This window comes from Peromyscus eremicus, chromosome 14 (genome assembly GCF_949786415.1).
Source record: "Peromyscus eremicus chromosome 14, PerEre_H2_v1, whole genome shotgun sequence".
Lineage (NCBI taxonomy): Eukaryota > Metazoa > Chordata > Mammalia > Rodentia > Cricetidae > Peromyscus > Peromyscus eremicus.
In genome coordinates this window covers 74,043,666-74,064,137 of record NC_081430.1, presented here as the reverse complement: position 1 = coordinate 74,064,137, position 20,472 = coordinate 74,043,666, and the positions used below count along the sequence as shown (strand labels likewise).

The 20,472-nt window shown below is 43.0% G+C and overlaps 1 protein-coding gene across 2 annotated transcripts in view; it reads left to right on the top strand.

The window, feature by feature from the left end:
* Nucleotides 1-20,472, top strand: part of Esr2 (estrogen receptor 2) — a 38,271-nt gene that overhangs the window by 5,007 nt on the left and 12,792 nt on the right. For both annotated transcript variants that reach the window (XM_059279468.1, XM_059279467.1), the window contains exons 3-4: nucleotides 8,635-8,751; nucleotides 17,028-17,327. In XM_059279468.1, coding sequence (XP_059135451.1) covers nucleotides 8,635-8,751; nucleotides 17,028-17,327 — 417 coding nt within the window. The remainder of the gene's footprint in view (nucleotides 1-8,634; nucleotides 8,752-17,027; nucleotides 17,328-20,472) is intronic.

The following is a 20,472-nucleotide window of genomic DNA, read 5'->3' as shown; positions in this document are numbered from 1 at the left end:
AGTGCCACCACCGCCCAACCATAAAAACCTTTAAAAAGTATTCATTGTTATATGTGTGTGCATGCGTGTATGGTGTGTGCATGTGTGTGGGGGTATGAATGTTGTGGTGTGAGTGCACAAGTCAGAGGCGAACTCACGTCTCCAGGTTTACATGGCAGTAACTGTTTACCAGCCCAGCCATCTTGCTGGCCCCGCCTCACTTTTTCAGACAAGGTCCATCACTGAAGTTAGAACTCACTAATTGGTTAGAATATCTGTCCACCGAGCTCCAGGGACCTTCCCATTTCTGCCTCCCTAGATGGGGCTATAGAGCCCAGCACCCCATTTCACTTTTCACAGAGGTCCCGGGGACCCAAACTCGGCTTTTGTAGCCAGATCTTTGCTGACTGAGTTGCCCCCTAGGTCGTTGGGTCCTGAATCTTGCTGAGGCTCCAGAATGACTTCTTTAGGAACTTTTGACCTATTACAAGTAGCTATAGCCTTTAGAAAGAAACTGCTCTCTTTTGCTGTGTGGGAAATACATGGCAGCTTAGAATGTCTGTGGACCTTGAGGATATAGCTGCCGATTGTTGACCGTAAAATTTCCCTCTTGTTACTCTTCTCTGTCGAATCAACCAGGATGCCATGTTCTAAAAATGCAAAAAGGAAAGCTAGTGCCCAAACAATCCTTTCACTGGACTCTTTATATTTTGGCATAAGTAGTTTGCAGAGGTTGATTGCATTTAAGTGGGACTTTTGTTTTTATTTTTGAGTCAGGGTCCCATGTGCCCAGGCTGACCTTGAACCCATGATTTAGCCAAAACTGAACCCAGGGCTTCTTCATGCAAGCTCTCTACCAACTATGCTATGCCCCCAACTCACAGTGTGGTTTTTAAACACTTAATGTTCTTTCATTTTCAGTTTGTTTGGTAAGCTGCTTGGCCATATCTTAGAGCACTGGGGGCTGTGTGGTGCCGGGCATCCCCTCAGGACTGGCCTTGCCGACCTCTTCACATAATGCACTACCAGACACCAAATACTGCTGTTTCTCTCCTGGGCTGTGGAGCACAGAGAAGGGATCACGGAGGGAGGCTGCTTGTCACTTCGGGTCCAAATTAAGGCACAGCTTTTTTGTTCATTTGTTTTGTTTTTTGTTTTTCGAGACGGGGTTTCTCTATGTAGTCTTGGCTGTCCTAGAACTCAATCTGTGGAGCAGGCTGGCCTCGAACTCACTGAGATCTGCCTGCCTCTGCCTCCCAAGTGCTGGGACTAAAGGTGTGTGCCACCACCACCAAGTGGCCTAGCTTATTTTTGAAAGCTTTTTTCTTTAATTCTATTCCTATTTAAAATCTTTCAGCAACTATTAGTGGAGCTGTGAACTAAGTTGTGTGACATGGAGGAAGACGAAGCGATGTACTGTGTTTTGTTCACTGTGTGTGTGTGTGTGTGTGTGTGTATGTGTGTATATGTGTGTGTATGTATGTATGTGTGTGTATATATGTGTGTGTATGTGTGTGTGTATGTATGTGTGTGTGTGTGTGTGTGTGTGTGTGTACACATTCCCATCTGGAAGCCAGAGGTTACATTGGGTGTCTTTATCAATTGCTCTCCACCTTATTTTTGGAGTCAGGGTTTCTTACTGAACCAGCTGCCACCCGGAGAGCTACAAAGGTTCCTCCTAAACCCCATGCTGGTGTTGTAGATATGTTCTTGGCTTTGACCTTGGTGCTGGGGATCAAACTTGGGTCTTTCATGCTGTGTGACTAAGCCATCTTAAGCTTGTCCTTATGCTAACTGACCAAGCCATGGCCCCAGCCCTGGGTTCTTGTTCCCATCCTTTGGTTGGCAAGCCTTTCTCTGTTGTTGAAGTCCTAAAAGCCTCTCTCACAGCCCTTAACACTCAGCCTTATAGATGAATTGCTTTTGTCTTTACTGTTGAAGATATTATCATTTGTTTTTATTGTTTCAAATCACGTTATGATTTATATTTGTTGATGAAACATTGAGAAAATATGTTCCTTTCAACATAGTCTTAGAACTAATGGGTAAAACGTCAGAGTGTCATGTTAATACTTAAAGATCTTCTTGCCCACTCCTTTTCCCTTTTTGGTCATCGTCTCTTGTAGCCCAGGCTGGCCTCAAACTTGTGGCTAGCCTTAAACTCCTGAATCTTCTGCTTTTGTCTCACAAGTGCCTAGATTACGTATATGAGCAACCATAACTGGCTTCGTGTTTAAAATTCCTGATAGTTTTTTTTTTCAACTATTTCTCAGAAAGTCACAAAAATGATTTTTTCTATTAGCAACATGTGAGTGAATTTTGTTGTTCTGGTTTGAGGCAGGGTCTCTTGTAGCCCAGGGTGACTTTGAACTCATGACCTTGACCTTGAACTCTGATCCTCCAGTCACTACTTCTCAAGAGCTGTGATTACAGGAGTGTTCTATCATGTCCAGATTTGTGCAGGACTGAGAGTGGAACCCAGGGCCTTGTATGCGAGGCAGGGACTCTGAAAAATGAGCCACATCCCCAGTCCCTGAGAGTTCTGTTTTGTTTTGTTTTTCACCAAACTCTTGATAGCATTGAGAGTATCCTGTTGGCTCTGATTTTTTATTTTTAAGATAGAGCCTTGCGGAGCTGTTTAACTTGACCTTGAACTCACTCTGTAGCTGGCTTTAAGCCCTTCCAGTCTCTATCTCCCAAGTTGACTTTACATTTGGTGTGCAGAAATATCTAATCATTAAATGGTCAAATCTTACCAACTTTGATAGTCTTAAATATAGTTTTTAAATTTTAGGTCTTTTGACATTGGAAAATTATATAAACTTGTACTTAATTTGTAATGGTTGACTTTTGCTATATGCTATTATTTAATTGAAAAAGAAACCTTGCTATTGAATAAGAATTGAATGTATTGATCTCTAAGATACATTTTTTTCATTTTTTTTGTTGATTTAAACCTTTCATTGTTTTTTTTCACTGATTTAAAATATGGGAGCTGGGCTGCAGATATGGATCAGCTACAAAGAGAGTTCCAGGCTAGCCTGAGCTACAGCACAGCCTGATTGCAAGAGGGAAAAACAGTATGGGATTTTAGTTTGAAATATAACTTACTTACTGTAAGATTTCCCTATTTAAATCAGCCATGTCTCTAAGTTTTGAAGACATGTTATGTAACCAGCACTGTTGATTCAGTGCCATCAGCTGAAAGTCCCCTCCCCTTTCACACTAGTTCCGCAGGCTGGTGGAACAGCTGGTCTGTTTTCTGTCCTTACGGTTGTCTTCTCTAGCCAGTCATATGAGAGAATCATAAAGTATTCACCTGGGCTGCGGCTGTAGCTCAGTTGGTAGAGTGTTTGTCTAGCATGCTTGAAGCCCTGGGTTCGGTCCCTATTCTAGGGAGGCGGAGTCAGGAAAAAAATCAGAAGTCTGAGGGTATGCTCAGCTGTATTGCAAGATCAGGGCCAGCCTGGGCTACGTGAGACTCTTTTTTTAAAGTATGTAGTCCTTTGCTTCTTTTCCTTCCTGTAATGCTGTGCTGTTGAAAGTATCCTATCCTGATGCAGAGACACACTTCAGTTTGCTTAGCCTTTCATTTGGGTGCTTTTGAGTTTTATGTGATTTTGGATAAAAACCACTCTGTATATCTATCTTTTTGTGGCAATTTAGAATAATTTTATTAAATGACTTCTCATTCTTAAAAAAATTAGAAAAGAAGAGATTTGTTATTGTTATTATATGAACTCTCTTGGAAGAAATACTTCTTTCTTTCTTTCTTTCTTTTTTTTTTTTTTTTTTTTTTTTTTTTTTTGCTAGGGCCTCACTGTATAGCTAGCCTTGGCTGTCCTTGAACTCAGTATTTAGCCAGGCTGTTCAGACTCATAGAGATTTGCCTGCCTCTGCCTGAAGGAAACTTTCATTGTTATTAATTTGTTTATTTATTGTGTGTGTGCACATGCATGTGTAGCATGGCGAGCTTGTGGAAATCAGAGGAGAGCAGGCAGGACCTGCTTCTCTCTTTCCACCATATGGATCTAGGGCCCACTGAGCCATCTTGCCAAACCTGTTTTTTGTTTGGAAAAAAAATATATTATGCATGCTTAAAGACATGTGTACGTGTATGTGTGTGTGTGTGTGTGTGTGTGTGTGTGTGTGTGTGTGTGAGAGAGAGAGAGAGAGAGAGAGAGAGAGAGAGAGAGAGAGAGTTCAGGTACTTGCATACCACAGCGTGCTTATGGAGCTTAGAGGCCAGCTCTAGTCCTTGATGCATCACCCAAGGCTTATACATCAAGTACTTTTACCCACAGCAATCCTGCAGACCCAGGGGGGATCTTTGTAATAGTTTTCATATCCGGAAACATTTTATTTATGGCTTTTTTATTTGTTTTGTTTTGACTCTTGCTATGGTAGCCCAAGCTATCTTGAAACTTGTTATGTAGCCCAGGCTGGCTTTAAACTCACAGTCAGTGGTGGTGCACACCTTTAATCCCAGCACTCAGGAGGCAGAGGCAGGCGGATCTCTGTAAGTTCGAGGCCAGCCTGGTCTACAGAGTGAGTTCCAGGAAAGGCAGGGCTCCTTAGAGAGACCTTATTTCAACAAACAACAAAAATTAGCTCACAGTCTTCCTGCTTCAGCCTCCCCAGTACCAGAATCACACATGTTCCTCACGGCTTGGCTTTATTTGTGCATCTTAGGAAGTTTCACTCATTTTCCTGAATGTTTCTGGCTTCTGAACGTGTGCTCACAGTGTGCTCACGGTGTGCTCACGGTGTGCACCCCTGTCCTCCTCCTTCCCCTTTCCCTGAGTTCACACTCAGATCTCACTGTTCCTGTGCTGTCTCCTTTTATCACAAAGCTGGATGGCCTGTTATTTACATCAACTCAATAATGTCTCAAAGAATAAGATAATCTTTTTGTATTCCATACTGTAAAACTTCACTTTTTTTCCTGTGAAGTTTTATATTTTAAGTCAAAGAACCAGCTACATATTTTGCATTGAATTTAGTCCTGAACTATCCCACCTTTACGTAGCATGTGCTCTGACAGTTGTATTTGTTGTTGGTTTGTTTTGGAGACAGGTCAGGCTGGCCTCAAACTTGCTGTTAGCATGATCTTGAACCCTGGATCCTCCTGCCTCCGCCTCCCCAGTGCTAAGATGTACAGGCATGCGCCATTATGCCCGGCTCTGGTAATTGCATGGGACCCCAAACTAACCGACCAACCAACCAAATTTACCCTTGGACCCCATTTTTTAACACATTGATAGTTGGTTCAACTTGAGGAGGGGTCTTCTGTTTTTCTTGCATAACATTTTCTAGGCTGTTTTTACTAAGCATGTTCATCTGATCCCTTCATATATATATGATAGGATCACAACTGTCTATAACTCCATTCCCAGGATGTCTGATACTGTCTTTTGGCCTCTATGGGCACCAGCACACATGTAGTGCACATATACACGTGTACGCATTCACACAAACACATAAAATCTTATATCTATCTATATCTTTTTATTTTTCTTGATACAGATCTCACTACGCAGCCCTGGTTGGCCTGGAATTTGCTCTTTAGACCACAAAGCTGGCTTTGTGGCTTTGAACTCACAGAGATCCACCTGCTTCTGGAGTGCTGGGGTTCAAAGTGTGCACTACTATGCCTGGCTTATAAATAATTAAAAAAAAAAAAAGAGTCCATCACATAGACTAGAGAGAAATTTGGAGTCATAGATGCGTTCTCCCTGGCCTGGAAGAAAGCAGACATCACTGTGTACTGGGTGACAAACTGCACTGGCCTGCAGGAGCCGAGGGCAGTGTGCAGTCAATAGACAGCAAGAAACGGGACCCAAGTATTGGTGAAATTATTAAGGCCACTCCACGTAGTTAAAAGGGAGGTTTATTTTGTGGTGTAACTTACAAATGAAGGGATAGGTAGGTCGCAGGGTCTGGGAAAGATGTAGCGCAGTCCGGTGGTGTTCTCTGGAGAACTCTGCTCGGTCTACCTCCAGTGTCCAGGGTCCAGGAAACAAGAAAAAGTGGCACATCCGGATCTCAGGTCTTCAGGACCCTCCCTTGGACCCCCCCCTCCCCCTGCCTTGTAGGCGTGACAGTTACCGAAGCCTCAATGGGGGTTGGAACTTCCAGATCAAAGCTGGAATGGCTACCCACTACACCAAGTCCTACAACAAGGTGCTATGTATATCAGTAACTCAAATGAATGAAGAAGACCTTGAGCTGTAGTAGCTGAGTGAAGAGTACGCTATATTCTTTAAGAAAGCCAACGGGACCATTTAGTTAATTATATTTTAGAGAGAGTCTTACTGCTACATAGCCCAGGCTAGCCTTGAAATCCTTCCACTCCCAAGTACTTCGATTACAGATGTGCTCTACCATCTATATTTGTTTTTAATGAATCTCATACTTAAAATATGCATGTGTGAGACAAAAAAAATATTTCACCTGGAACTGTTTGGGAAAATGCTGCCAACAAACTTCATCACTCAGAATACTTTAACGTGTATTTCCTATGTAGCCACTGTCATACGACTGTCCAGTGGGTGTCAGCTGGCACCACCTGACACTCAGACTTGGAGGTTTTCTAATGCCCTCCCTAGCGCTAGGCTCAAGGTCAGGAACTGACTGTGTGTTTAGGTATCATGTCTCTAGTCCTTCAGAGCTTGCATTATTTCCATTGTCAGGAAACTTTGGAAGACCGAAGCCGCCATTTTGCATAACATCCCTCGCTCTGGCTTTGTCTGACCTTCCACGGGAGACTCTGTTTGCATTATTAGCGGGGATAGCCCAGAGAGGCGGACGTGTTCATTAGCTCCTTTCAAGTGGTGCGTGGCTTCAATTTGTTCTGTTACTAGTGGCCTTATTTTGATTATTTGATTAAGGTACTGGCTGCTAGACAACCATTCTGTAAAATTACTCCTTTTCTCCCCTTTGTAAGGAACGCTTTTGTTGGGAAACCTTTTGAGCCTAAGTAAATAATCGCATTCTCCATTAAGTCAATGAATTGATTTGTATCAGCATGACTTATGGGTCCTTATATTCTGTATTGGGTTGCTATCATTATTTTCTGAGGCTCACATTATCTCAGATCTGGCCAGTAGGAGTCCTTAAGCTGACTCCTGTCTTTTCAATATGTTCCTGTAACTCTTTGGGCATCACATTCCTTCCTAGCACAAAATGTTTCAGGCTCGTTGTGCATGTTACCTGCCCTAGTTCTGAAATTAGCTGTTTTTTCGTGGAACCCTGATTCCCTTGACTGGAAAACGATAGTAATAAAAGATCTGAGTGCTCCTTTCTTACTGTTCTTGGAAGATCCCTGCACCAGGTCCTCTCAGGGGATGGAATTAGAGAATAGATTTATGAATATATCCATTTCTATGTGTGCATAGACATACATCATCTATGTTCCCATTTCTCTCTCTGTGTGTATATATGTATATATGAGGCCATATTAGAGATGCTATCTTGCAGGTGTCTGTGTGTGTTTGTTGTGAAGGGTGCATGTGCACATGTGTGGAAGCCAGAAGTCAACGCTGGGTGTTGTCTTCTGTCACTGTTCACCTTCATTTTTAAGACAGTTTCTCTGGTGAACCTGGGGCTCACTGATTAGTGAGCACACACATGCACACATGCACACATGCACACACACATACACACATGGACACACACACACATGCACACACATGCACACACACGCACACATGCACACACATGCACACACACGCATACATGCACACATGCACACATACACACACACATACACACATGCGCGCACACACACACACATACATGCACACACACATACACATACATGCACACACACACACACACACACACACGCACGCACACAAATACAAAACAATAAAGATAAACTTTTTTTTTGTTTGTTTGTTTTGGTTTTTTGTTTTTCGAGACAGGGTTTCTCTGTGTAGCTTTGCGCCTTTCCTGGAACTCACTTGGTAGCCCAGGCTGGCCTCGAACTCACAGAGATCCACCTGGCTCTGCCTCCCGAGTGCTGGGATTAAAGGCGTAGATAAACTTTTAAGGGCTAGTGACATGGCTTAGTCCATAAAGACACTTGATGCCGAGTTTAATGACCTGTGTGAGACGCCCAGGACCCACCTAGTGGAAGGAGAACTGACTCTGGGAAGACCCTTGACCTACATCCTCATTCTCTCTAAATCAATAAACATAAAAATTAAATAAACTGGGTTAAATTAAATAAAATAAAAATAAAAAAGCTGTGGGGGCACGGGTGGGTGGTGGCGCACACCTTTAATCCCATCACCAGGAGGCAGAGGCAGGTGGATCTCTGTGAGTTCGAGATCAGCCTGTTCTACAGAGTGAGTTCCAGGACAGCCAGGGCTGTTACACATTGAAAGTCTGTCTTGAAACACACTCAAAAAAATTAAGTAAACATTTAGAAAAGAATAAAGACAGCATGGCTGAGCATAGCTCGGTGGTGAAGTACTTCCCTAGCATGCCTGAGACCTGGGTTTAATCCCTAGTACCAAAAGGTACTCAAATATCTTCACGGTAGCTGATGTTGGTGCTTTTACATGTAACTGTCCCTTGTCTTTCTGATTCATGATGTTATCAATGTTGTTGACCAAAATGTCCCATTCATCGCCCTGTTTCCTGCTGTAGGACACAATGATTATATCTGTCCAGCAACGAATCAGTGCACCATAGACAAGAACCGGCGTAAAAGCTGCCAGGCCTGCCGACTTCGCAAGTGTTACGAAGTAGGAATGGTCAAGTGTGGTGAGTGTTCCCTTCCCTTTTACTGCAGTAGGTGCCTGGGAGAGCCGAGGAACTGGAGCCACGTGGCCTGGCAGAGAGGAGACTCAGGGCACGGGAGTTATCTTTAAGTGTGTGCCTATCACAGTGCACTGGTTATTCCTCACAGCGGATATGCGCACAGAGCTGGGTAAGTGTGAGCAAGCACAGGACAAAGATGTCAGTGCGTTAGAGGCCAGCGGCTGACACAGCTCGGTGGAGGAGTGAAGGAGAGGCCTCTATGAAGGTTGGGGGACTGTTAGCCGCTGAGATGCTCAGATGGGCTGGAGTTCCACCTGTCAGTGAACAGTGACATCCTGGCATGAACATCCACAGTTAAAGCCTGTGACGGGAAGGCAGACTGTCTTGTGGATTTCTCAGGTGCCTGTGTGATCCTGTCTCTCCACTTGCTTTCTACAAGTAGGGGAATAGATGCTTCGAGATGGCACTCCCAGTAAGAAGACGATCTGTCTGGACGGCATCTTAGCTTGGCTTCTTTGCTTTTTTTTTTTTTTTTTTTTTTTGTTTGTTTTGTTTTTCGAGACAGGGTTTCTCTGTGTAGCTTTGCACCTTTCCTGGAACTCACTTGGTAGCCCAGGCTGGCCTCGAACTTACAGAGATCCGCCTGGCTCTGCCTCCCGAGTGCTGGGATTAAAGGCATGCGCCACCACCGCCTGGCTGGCTTCTTTGCTTTTTTGCTGACTGTTCATTTAGCTTCAGCTCTCTAGCCCTTGGGTTTCTCTCTGAAACACAGCTATCTGTTTGTTTGGGTTTTGAGAGGAGCAGGAAGCAGACAAGTGGGAATTCCGGTGCAGTGTCCGATGCTCCTTCTCGGCTTCCCTCAGCTCTCCTCACGGCATAGTGCTTGTGAATTATGACTTGGACCCAGGCTCAACACAGACAAGTAAAAAATTGATCACATAGGCAGCTCACACCTGTAACCTCGGCCCTTGGGAGGCTAAGGCAGAAGGATTACTGTGGGTCTGAGTCCAGCCTGGATGATAGAGACCGTGAAACAAGATGGGTGAGGCTTTCTCATCTCTTTGGGAATTCCAGAAGATGAGCTAAGAGGTGTCACGTAGGTGGGCATTCTGCTCTCTGTGGAACAGAAAGAACATATTTGTACGTCTCATTGCAGTGACAGATGCCTTGAAGGAAATGGTTGAAGGGAGGAAACTTGGTTTTGGCCGATGGTCTTAGAAGTTCTGTCCATGGTCAGCTGGCTCGTTAGGCCCCTGGGAAGCCAGAAGCTTCATGGAGGAGATGTGTGGGGAGGGAAGCGGTTTACTTCACGGTGGCCAGGAAGCCAGGAAGGGTGCAGGGGGACAGGGACAAGCTATGCATTTCAGATAAGCACAAACAACTCCTCCAACCAGAGCTCCTCCTCCTCTTCTCCTCCTCCTCTTCCTCCTCCTCCTTTTTTAAAAAAATTTTCGAGACAGGGTTTCTCTGTGTAGCTCTGGTTGTCCCGGATCTCGCTCTGTAGCCCAGGCTGGCCTTCAAACCCACAGAGATCCTCCTGCCTCTACCTCCCGAGTGCTGGGATTAAAGGTGTGCGCCACCACTGCCTAGCTTGTCCTCCTTCTTCTTTAAAGATGTATTTATTTTTATTTTATCTATATTAGTGTTTTGCCTGCATGCATGTCTGGGCACCACCTTCATGCGGTGCCCATGGAGATCATTGGATCCCTGGAGCTGTAGTTACAGATGGTTGTGAGTCACCGCACGGGTGCTGGGAGCTGATACTGGGTCCTCTGCAAGAGCAGCAAGTGTTCTTCACCACTGAGCCATCCCTCCAGCTCCTATCCCTCCCTTCATTCCTAGCAGGTTTCTGCTTTTCTCTAAATCCTCTGTTCACATTTGTCCTTCTCCACTGTCTTTAAATTAATATATATATATATATGTGTGTGTGTGTGTGTGTGTGTGTGTGTGTGTGTGTATGTATATACATATACACATTTAAGTTTAAAAATTATATCATTTCCCCTCCCTTTTCCTCCCTCCAATCCCTTCCATGTACTCTTCTTGCTCCCTCTAGAAATTATGGCCTTTTTTTGTTGTTATTGTTTTCTACACACACACACACACACACACACACACACACACACACACACACACTGCTCCGTCCACTTAATGTTACCTGTATGTAGATGATTTCGGAGCCGACCCCTTGGTTGTGGCTCTCCCCTGGGAAAGGCTGTTTTTCCCACTCTCAGCATCCCTTAGTTGCCTATAGCTCTTAGTCTGTGGGCGGGGCCCCATGAGATTTCCCCCATCCTTGTTAGCGTGTCTATTGGTGGTGGTGTACTTGCTCAGGTCTTGCTTACTCAACCATACTGTTGGGGAACCATAGGCATGGCTTCTGTGTTTCTGATCCTGCCCTTTAGGTTGAAGCATTCAGATGGTTATTGAAATGGGGAGTGGACACCCACCTTGGCTGACTTGGGTTGGGGGAGAGTGTGGGGTCAGAGATGATATGGCTTCATGATAAAGACACATTGTGATGTAAATATCCAGGAACACAAGCTGAATAGCTATGTATCTGGTTTGGATCCCTGCGCTGGGACAATAGCTCAGCATCGTTAGGATGCCATCCCTTGACTTGCCTCTGGTATGGATAGACGGCTGTAGCAGTGATAGTAGGCGGTATAAAACAGTCATTACAACTCAGCTTAGGATCAGACTCTGATCGGATTGATGGCTATTTCCTAGCTTTTCGACCTAAGACAAATCATTTTCATTTTTAAATTTTGTGTGTGTATACGTGTTTGTGTGCACACACCTGCGTACGTAGGTATGCGTGCATGTGTGTAAGTGTGTGTGGAGGCCGGAGGTCAGTCTCAGGTACCTCCCTTTTTGGGAAAGTGTTTACCACTGAAATGGAACTCACCTGTTTGGCTAGACTGGCTGGCTTAGGTAGCCCTAGGGATCCTCTTGTCTCTGCCTTTGGCGCGGTGCTGGGGTTCCAGGCATACACTGCTGCACCCCGCCTTTTAGATTGGTGCTGGGGATCAAATCCGAGCACTTTGCTCACTGGCCTATCTCCTGACCCTGATTTTTATTTGTATTTTTTTGAGACAGGATCTCATGTAGCCCAAGGTAGCCTCAACCTTGCTTTGTAGTCAAGAACAACCTTGAACATAGCTCCTCACTCTACCTTCCAAGTGCTGAGATAACAGGCTTGCTCCACCAAACCTAGTTTCTGTAGTCCTGGGAATCAAGGACTTGGGCTTTCATGCACGCCACTCTACCAACTGAGCTACATCCCCAGCCCTGTATGCACATCTGTTTTTAAACTCCTTGTTCTCATATACTGTACGAAAGACAAACACACAGTCAGAAAAGTACCTTCTTAAGATATATATTTTGTTTCATTGAATTCTTTGGGTTATAATTGATATTAAGTGTCTATAGCACTTTATTAACAAAGTAAAACACGTGTGGGCTGGTCAGAGATGGCTCAGCTGGTAAAAGTGCTTCTTGCTGAGCCTGCCTTGCTGAGTTCAGTTCCCAGATCCACAAGGCAGAGGGAGAGAACTGACTCTCGTAAGATCTCCTCTGACCTCCACGTGTGCCCAGTGGCACACGTATACCCACAAACATATACATGTGTGTGCGCGCGCACACACACACACACACACACACACACGCACAAATAAATAAATAAATAAATAAATAAATAAATAAAAATGTAATAAGGTTAAAAAAAATGAAATACATGTTCATTTTTTAACTCTTCCAGTTATAAATTAGGTTCAAGTGTCCCTAAGTCAATGGTGCCTTTCCTGTGTCAATGAACCAAGGTCAAACCAACAAAATCAAACAAAGCCCTGACATCCCATCTTGAATTCAACACTTTTTTCCTTTTGGTTGATCGTTTTATGTTTTTCTTTGTCTTCCACTAGCTTAGGGGTTGAATATCTGCTATTTCAGTTCCTTTCATGACATTTCTATTTACACGCATTTTTGACTGATTTGAGGAGGTCAGCTTCTTCCTAAGTAAAACAATTCTTTTGAAGTTCTAATCTGAGACCCCTTCTGATCTTCCACAATGCACTTGGCTTACCTTCTTTGTTCATCCCTAGAAACTACATTATTATCATTCATTCCCAGAAACTGTTATTATTACTATTATTTTGTTCATTCAGTGCTTTTCTGGGGTATGTGTGGTAAGGATTGAACCCAGGAACTTGGGCATGCTGGGCAAGCACTCTGCCACTGATCTACACCCCAGCCCTCATACAGTGATTTTTAAAAAAAGGTTTATATTTTCTATTTTCTTACAATTACTTCTTAAATGTCAACATTTCTGTGGTCATTTTTCTCCATTCTAAAAACACATGAGTGGTGTGGCTTCTCAATCATTGTTTAGTGGAAGATGTCCCAAACTGTTTTTTAGATTTGTTTCATGTGTATGGCTATTTTGCCTGCATGTATGTGCCTCATGCATGTGCCTTGTGTTCCTGGAGGCCAGAAGAGAACGTTGGATCCCCTGGAACTAGTTACAGATGGTTGTGAGTCACCATGTGGGTGCTTGGAATTGAACCCGGTTCCTCTGCAAAAGCAATGTGTTCTTAATAGCCTAACCATCTCTCTGATCTCTAGTGTCCTTAATTTATTTTCAGATTCAGATGATACATCAATCAGCTGAGACGACAACTCAAAATTCAAGAAGAACTAGATGTGGTGGTACACATGTATTCTCAGCATTTGGTTGGCTAAGGCAGGAGGATGGTCATAAATTCAAGGCCAGCCTGGGCTACATATTAAGTTTGAAGTTAGCCTGAGCTACATTTCAAGACCCTATTTCAAAAAAATCAAAACAAGGGGGTGGGATGGGGGATAGATTTGATCAAAACATATTATATGTATGTATGAAACTCTCAAGGAGTAAATAAAGGAAAAAGAAAACAGGAGGTATCTGAAATTATAAACATGGCCAACACAAATATATGTGTGTATATGAATATATTTATGTATTATGTATATATATTCAAATTAATAAAAATGGCCTGCCTATATATATTCAAATAATGAAAAATACCAATATATCTTTGCCAGTCATGGTGGCTAATCCCAGTAATCCCAGTGCATGGGAGACTGAGGAAGGTGTATTTCTAGGAGTTTGGGGTCAGCCTGGGCTACAGAATGAGAACCTTGTCTTAAAACACAAAGATTGATTTTCTCGACTTTTTTTTTCTTTTTTTTTTTTCTTTTTTTACAATCTCATGTAGTTCATCCAGGCTAGCCTTGAACTCACTATGTAGCCAAAACTGCCCTTGCGCTCCTGGTCCTTCTGTGCCCACCTCCTGAGTACTGGAGTTAGAAGACTGTCTACCACTCCTGGCTTTCCCTTCATCATTTTAAAAACATCATTTCATTATGTTCTGATCCATAGGCCTATAATAACAAGAACATTTTGATACTAGCACAGACATAGAAATACCAGTAAAACTGAGTAGAGAATCAGGAATGAATCACCTATATAGGAAAATATTTATTATTGACAGGCATTTAAAATTGGCAGGAAAAAGCTTATGATATAACAAATATAGGGAACACTGTTTATCTATTTGGGGAATGTGACATGAACTATCAACTTTACATAATACAAACATGCATGTAATACAAACATGTATAAAATTTCAGATAGATTTTAACCACACCAGTGCTTATGAAGATAAAGGAGAATACATTTATAATTTTGGTGCAAAACAAATTGACTATTTATTAAAGCTTTTTAAAAAAATTTTTTAATTTAAATTTTTCTTTTTTTTCTTTTTTTCTTTTCTTTTCTTTTTTTTTTTTTTTTTTTTTTGGTTTTTCGAGACAGGGTTTCTCTGTGTAGCTTTGCTCCTTTCCTGGAACTCACTCTGTAGCTGAGGCTGGCCTCGAACTCACCGAGATCCACTTGCCTCTGCCTCCCGAGTGCTGGGATTAAAGGCATGCGCCACCACCGCCCGGCAAATTTTTCTTTTTTATGACTTATTTAATTTTATTTTTATGTGCATTGGTGGTGTTTTGTCTACATGAATGTCTGTGTAAGGGTATCAGATCCCCTGGAATTACAGTTTACAGTTACAGACAGTTGTGAGCTGCCATGTGGGTGCTGGGTATTGAACCTGCATCCTCTGGAAAAGCAGTCAGTGCTCTTAACCATTGAGCTGTCTCTCCAGCCCCTTAATAAAGCTTCTTATGGCAGAAGGCACCATGAGCAAAGTTTAAAACACAGAGAAAGCCAGATGCTGCATGTATCAATGTTCTACAAAGGGCCTTTATAAACTTTAGAAGAGAAAGGGATAAAAATAAAAAGTCAAGCCGGGCGGTGGTGACGCACACCTTTAATCCCAGCACTGGGGAGGCAGAGGCAGGCAGATCTCTGTCAGTTTGAGGCCAGCCTGATCTACAGAGTGAATTCCAGGACAGCCAGGGCTGCACAGAGAAACCCTGTCTTGAAACCTCCCTTAAAAAAAAATAGGCAATGTACAAGTAAAGAAATATAAGGGGCAAACATTGTGAATGTTACTAATAATTTAAAAAACGCAAAATAACAAAAGACTGTTTACTCACTCCTAAGACCAACAAAGATTAAAAGTAACACTAAGGCCAAATAGGTAGTCGTTAAAATATTGTTTAGATTATGAATTTTTAAATATTTTGGAAGGTAATCTATCAGTAACTATAAAATTTTTAATGTACGTATGCCTTGTTTGAACAAGTTAATTTCTTTGAATTTATTATAAAGAAGTAATTGAATATACCTACAAGGCACTTTTTCACTGTTATATTTAATAAAGAAATTATAATAACATAGACTTACATCAGCATGGGACATTTTAGTTTTTGTTTTTTGAAGTACAGTCTCCTTTACTCCATAGTTCAGGCTGGCCTGGAACTTTCTGTGTATCTCAAGTTGGTCTGGAATTTGTGGTAATCCTCTAGGCTCCGCCTGGGTTCCAGCCGTGCCCAGAACAACACTGGATTTTAAAAGTAAATGATATTATATTAATAGAATGGAGTGCTTTACAGATTGTGAACTTTGTTTATTATTGTGTGTTCATGGAGATCAGACAACTTTTGGGAGTCAGTTTTCTCTTTCCACTTTGTTGAGGTAATGTCTCTCTTGTTCTTTTTTTTGGCACTGCGTTCTCTAGGCTAGCTGAACTGTGGGCTTCTGGGCAATTCTTTTGTCTCTGTCTTCTGTAGGAGTGCTGGGATTACATATATATACATATACACATATATACATATATATGCACACACATATATACACACACATATATATACATATGTACATACACACACATATTTATGGCTTTTTTTTCTGAGACAGGTTCTCATTACATAGCCTTGGCTACCTTGGCTATCCTGGAACTCACTATGTAAATCAAACTGGCCTCGAACTCACAGACATCCATATGCCTCTGTCTCCTGAGTGCTGGAATCAAAGGCGTGCACCACTACACCTGGCATGTAAGGCTTTGTTTACTTGAATTCTGACTGTTGAATTCAGGTCATGAAGCTTGTATGGCTGGTGTTGTTACTCACTGAGCTATCTCCCCAAACCAAGTGCTATATTTTCAATAAGATTAAGAGTAATTTATGAAATAGTGTATATACTATGATTCTAATTTTGTTGTAAAATGTAAAAAAAGCATAAAAGAAAAAATACTGAAAGGATTTTTGCCAAAATTAACTTTTTTGTATTTTCCAGGCTTTTTCAGTTAATTTATTTGAAATATATTTGTGTAAGTATATTAAAAAAAATACGTACATATATATAAAGGTTTCCAAAATGTCGTTAGCGTGTATTGTTTGCTAACTGCAAATCGCAATATTAATGTCCTGACTTTTCCTTACTTTCTACTTGAGGAAAATTCCTAACTTCGTATCTTTGAGCCTGGGGTCCATCAGCACACTTTAGAAGAGAAACAGATTCAGTAGCCAGTGATAACCTTGAAACGGAGCAGAAGTTTCCAAACACGTTATGTTGTTAGTACATCCAGACAGCCGTTATCTTTGTCCGTGGCCCACAGACTCCAAAATATGAAGTGGAATGATATCAACGCTATCACCACCATTGTCAACACAGCGCCTTCTTACAGGGCTGGGAGTCGAACCCAGGGCCTTGCATATGCGAGTGGAGCACTTAAGCTACTCACCTACACCCTCAGCCCCTCGCCATTTTTAGGCTGGTCATTCAGTGAGGTGGAATCTTGGGCGGAGAAACCACTGGCTTTGTTGTCTGCTCTCCTCTTTAGGATCCAGGAGAGAAAGGTGTGGGTACCGCATAGTCCGAAGACAGAGAAGTTCCAGCGAGCAGGCGCACTGCCTGAGCAAAGCCAAGAGAAACAGCGGGCACATACCTCGGGTGAAGGAGCTCCTGCTGAGCACCCTGAGCCCAGAGCAGCTGGTGCTCACCCTCCTGGAGGCAGAGCCGCCCAACGTGCTAGTGAGCCGTCCCAGCATGCCCTTCACCGAGGCCTCCATGATGATGTCCCTCACTAAGCTGGCCGACAAGGAACTGGTGCACATGATTGGCTGGGCCAAGAAAATCCCTGGTAGGACTCTCTGTCTTGACTTCGTTCTGTTTATTTGTAACAAGGCCCATCTCTCACACTTTGGGGACAGTGAACTTCATCTGGGTGTGTAGTAGTTTGTTTGACCTGTTGTTTGTAACCTTTTATTTACAAGATTTTTTAAAATTAAATTTTGATTTGGTGTATATGTGCACACCTGTATGGAGCTATGTGCACATAACTGCTGGTGCCCAAGGAAGCTAGAGCTGTTAGGTCCTTTGAAGCTGGAGTTACAGGTAATAGTGAGCTGTCCAGTGTGGATGCTAGGCATTGGACTCAGCCTAGGTGCTGGAAATTGAACTTGGGTCCTCTACAAGAGCAGTATATGCTCTTAACAGCTCAGCAAAACTTGTAACTTATAACAATGGTGTTTTCATCTTCCTACCTTGACAGAGAAAACCTCAATATGTCCTGGAAGGTTAGATTCTGTTAGAAGTAGTTAGAGTAGTTCAGGAAGCGTTGTATAGAGCCTCTTTTTATAGCTGACTCTTCATCTTTGACTCCCAGATCCGTCCTGCGCACACTGCAGCCCTGCTAACGTTCACATCTCTTGCAGACAGTGCCTGTCACTTACCTCATGTGCCCAGGTGTGGTCTGTGATAAAATCTGAGAAGGGACCTACCCAGGCTTTGGAACTGGACTTAGGGTCACTTGGGCAAGTCTAGGATGTTGGGGCCTGGTTAAAAGGTAGAAATGTGGATTCCATATTGACCAGTCTCTTGGCTGTTGACTTCTCAGCTTGTGAGGAAGGGTATGGTAGGTCGGGACAGGATAGAGTCCGTCTCACAGTGAAAGGCTTGTCAGACGCTAAATAGGAATTTACAAAATATCACTCCAATAGAGAAAGAATCGGTATTGTATGCAAACAGAGTAAATCAGCAGTTGAAGTAATGTGAATCAATGGGCCAGTAAATCTTCCTACTATCAAAATGGGATCATGCGGATAATGCACTTTTTCATCCTATAAATCATTATTTCCCCAGGCCCGTTTGTACCCAACTTAGGATGGTTTAGCTCACAGTTCTTCACTGTGGGTGTGATGCTTGAAAGTATACACTTTTACTCATTCTGGTTTTCTCCTTCAGTATAAGATTCAAGAGAGATCACTTAAGCTACTTGATACTTTATTATAAAACAAGCCCTGTACTAAATGGTTTTACCAAACTGCCAGCTGACCAAAGTGTTCTAAGCATGTTTAAGGTAGGCTAGGATGAGCTATGATGTTGAATAGATTAAGTTTATTAAATGCATCTATTTTTAAATATTATTATAAGTATTTGTTACTATTATTATTATCATTAGTGTACAAGTGCGTGTGTGCACGTGTGTGTGTGTGTGTGTGTGTGTGTGTGTGTGTCCCATGGTGCATGTGTGGAGGTCACAGAACAACTCTCAGGAGTCAGTTCTTTCCTTCCACCTTTGGTTGCAGGGATCAAACTCACATCCTCAGGCTTGCGTGAAAAGCATTTTGACTGGCTGAGACACGGTACCGCCCTACATATGGTTCTGTTTTGAGATGAAGGTCTCACAGGGTGGGCCATCCACTTCTTTTACAACCATCGAAGAAATAAAGTCTCTCTCTCTTCTCTCTCTCTCTCTCTCTCTCTCTCTCTCTCTCTCTCTCTCTGAATTCTGAGCCAGGCCAAGGTTCCCATGGCCCTGGGGCAGTGTGGGCAGTAGCTGTAGGAGAGAAATTGTAAAGCTTTGGCATGGTTGAGTAGGTGGATGAAGAGCTATAGGAACCATGGCCCCAGGCGCAAGGGTCTCTTGTGGCCGTTGTTGGCTGGGCCCCGTTTCTTCTGAGCTTTCTGGACATCTCCGGCTTTCCAGCTTTGTTTTGTCTAGTGTCTCCACCTTTGCCAGAATTATTTCATTTTGTCTGCTGCTTCCCAGAGAAGAAAAACACCAGTGCACTTTCCTCTAGTTTTTGTTTCAAGTGTTTTCCAAACACCATTTTCAGGATCTCACAGGAAAAATGGAGATGGGGTGACTGACTATGGAAAGCTATTTGGCTCTCCCCGCCCCCATGATTAATCTTTCTTCAAGCATGGTGTTTTGAAAGATTTGTGTCTGACGTATGACTGTGAGTGAGATTGGAAAGTGTAGACGTATCAGAACCTGATCTGAGCATAAGCATGTGGCTCTGCAAGGATTTGTCCATCTGTGTGTGATGTACATATGTGCACGTGTGTGTGTGTGTGTGTGTGTGTGTGTGTGTGTGTGTGTGTGTGTGTGTGTATGCACGCATGTGAGTGCCTAGAGGCCAGGGGTTGACCCTAGTGTCTTCATGGATTGCTTGCCTCCTTATATTTTGGTACAGGCTCTCAGTGAACTTGGAGTTCACTGATTGGCTAGACTGGCTGGCCAGTGAGCTCCAGAGATCTGTCTATTTCTTTCTCCCTGGTGTTGGGATTATAGATGCATGCTTCCTGGATACTGAGGATCAGACTCAGGTCCTTATCATTTCCCAGCAAGCACTTTACTGATTGAGCTAGCTCCCCTGCTTTGGATTTGTCCATCTTTACATTCATGCTCCATTCACTCCATTCACATTTACAGTACCATTAATCCAAAGGTCTGAGCATGTGTGGTTTTTCACTGTAGTAACACTGATAAAATATTTATAAGCAATCTTACCTATAGGAAATTCTCAGAGGGAGGTGAGATCACCTCCCTCTTTTTTCCTACAAGAAAAACAGATTTGACAAGAGATTAATTTAGCTGGGGGAGGGGGTTAGGGATGTAGTTTAATGGTAGAACGCTTGCCTAGCATGCTCAAGGCCCCGGTTTTGCTCCCTAGTGTGTACAACACACACACACACACACACACACTTGCACACACTCGTGCACACACACACTTACTAGTTATGGAGGGACTAAGCTGATATTCAAAACCAGAATCCATTTCAACACAAGGCTGTGCCTTTGGCTTGAACAGCCCCCTCTTAGGGTGTGTTATGGAAGAAGTTCCCGTGTCCTCTGCCTTGTGCTGAAGGCATTCTCTCCTTAGCGATTCTGTGTTTCTTTCCGGCGCTGTGGTTAATTCATGCCATTAGAGTATCTACTACTTCTGTTGTTATCTTCGTTCTTTAGGATGGAATCACCTAGAGACAGCGCCCCTACCCAG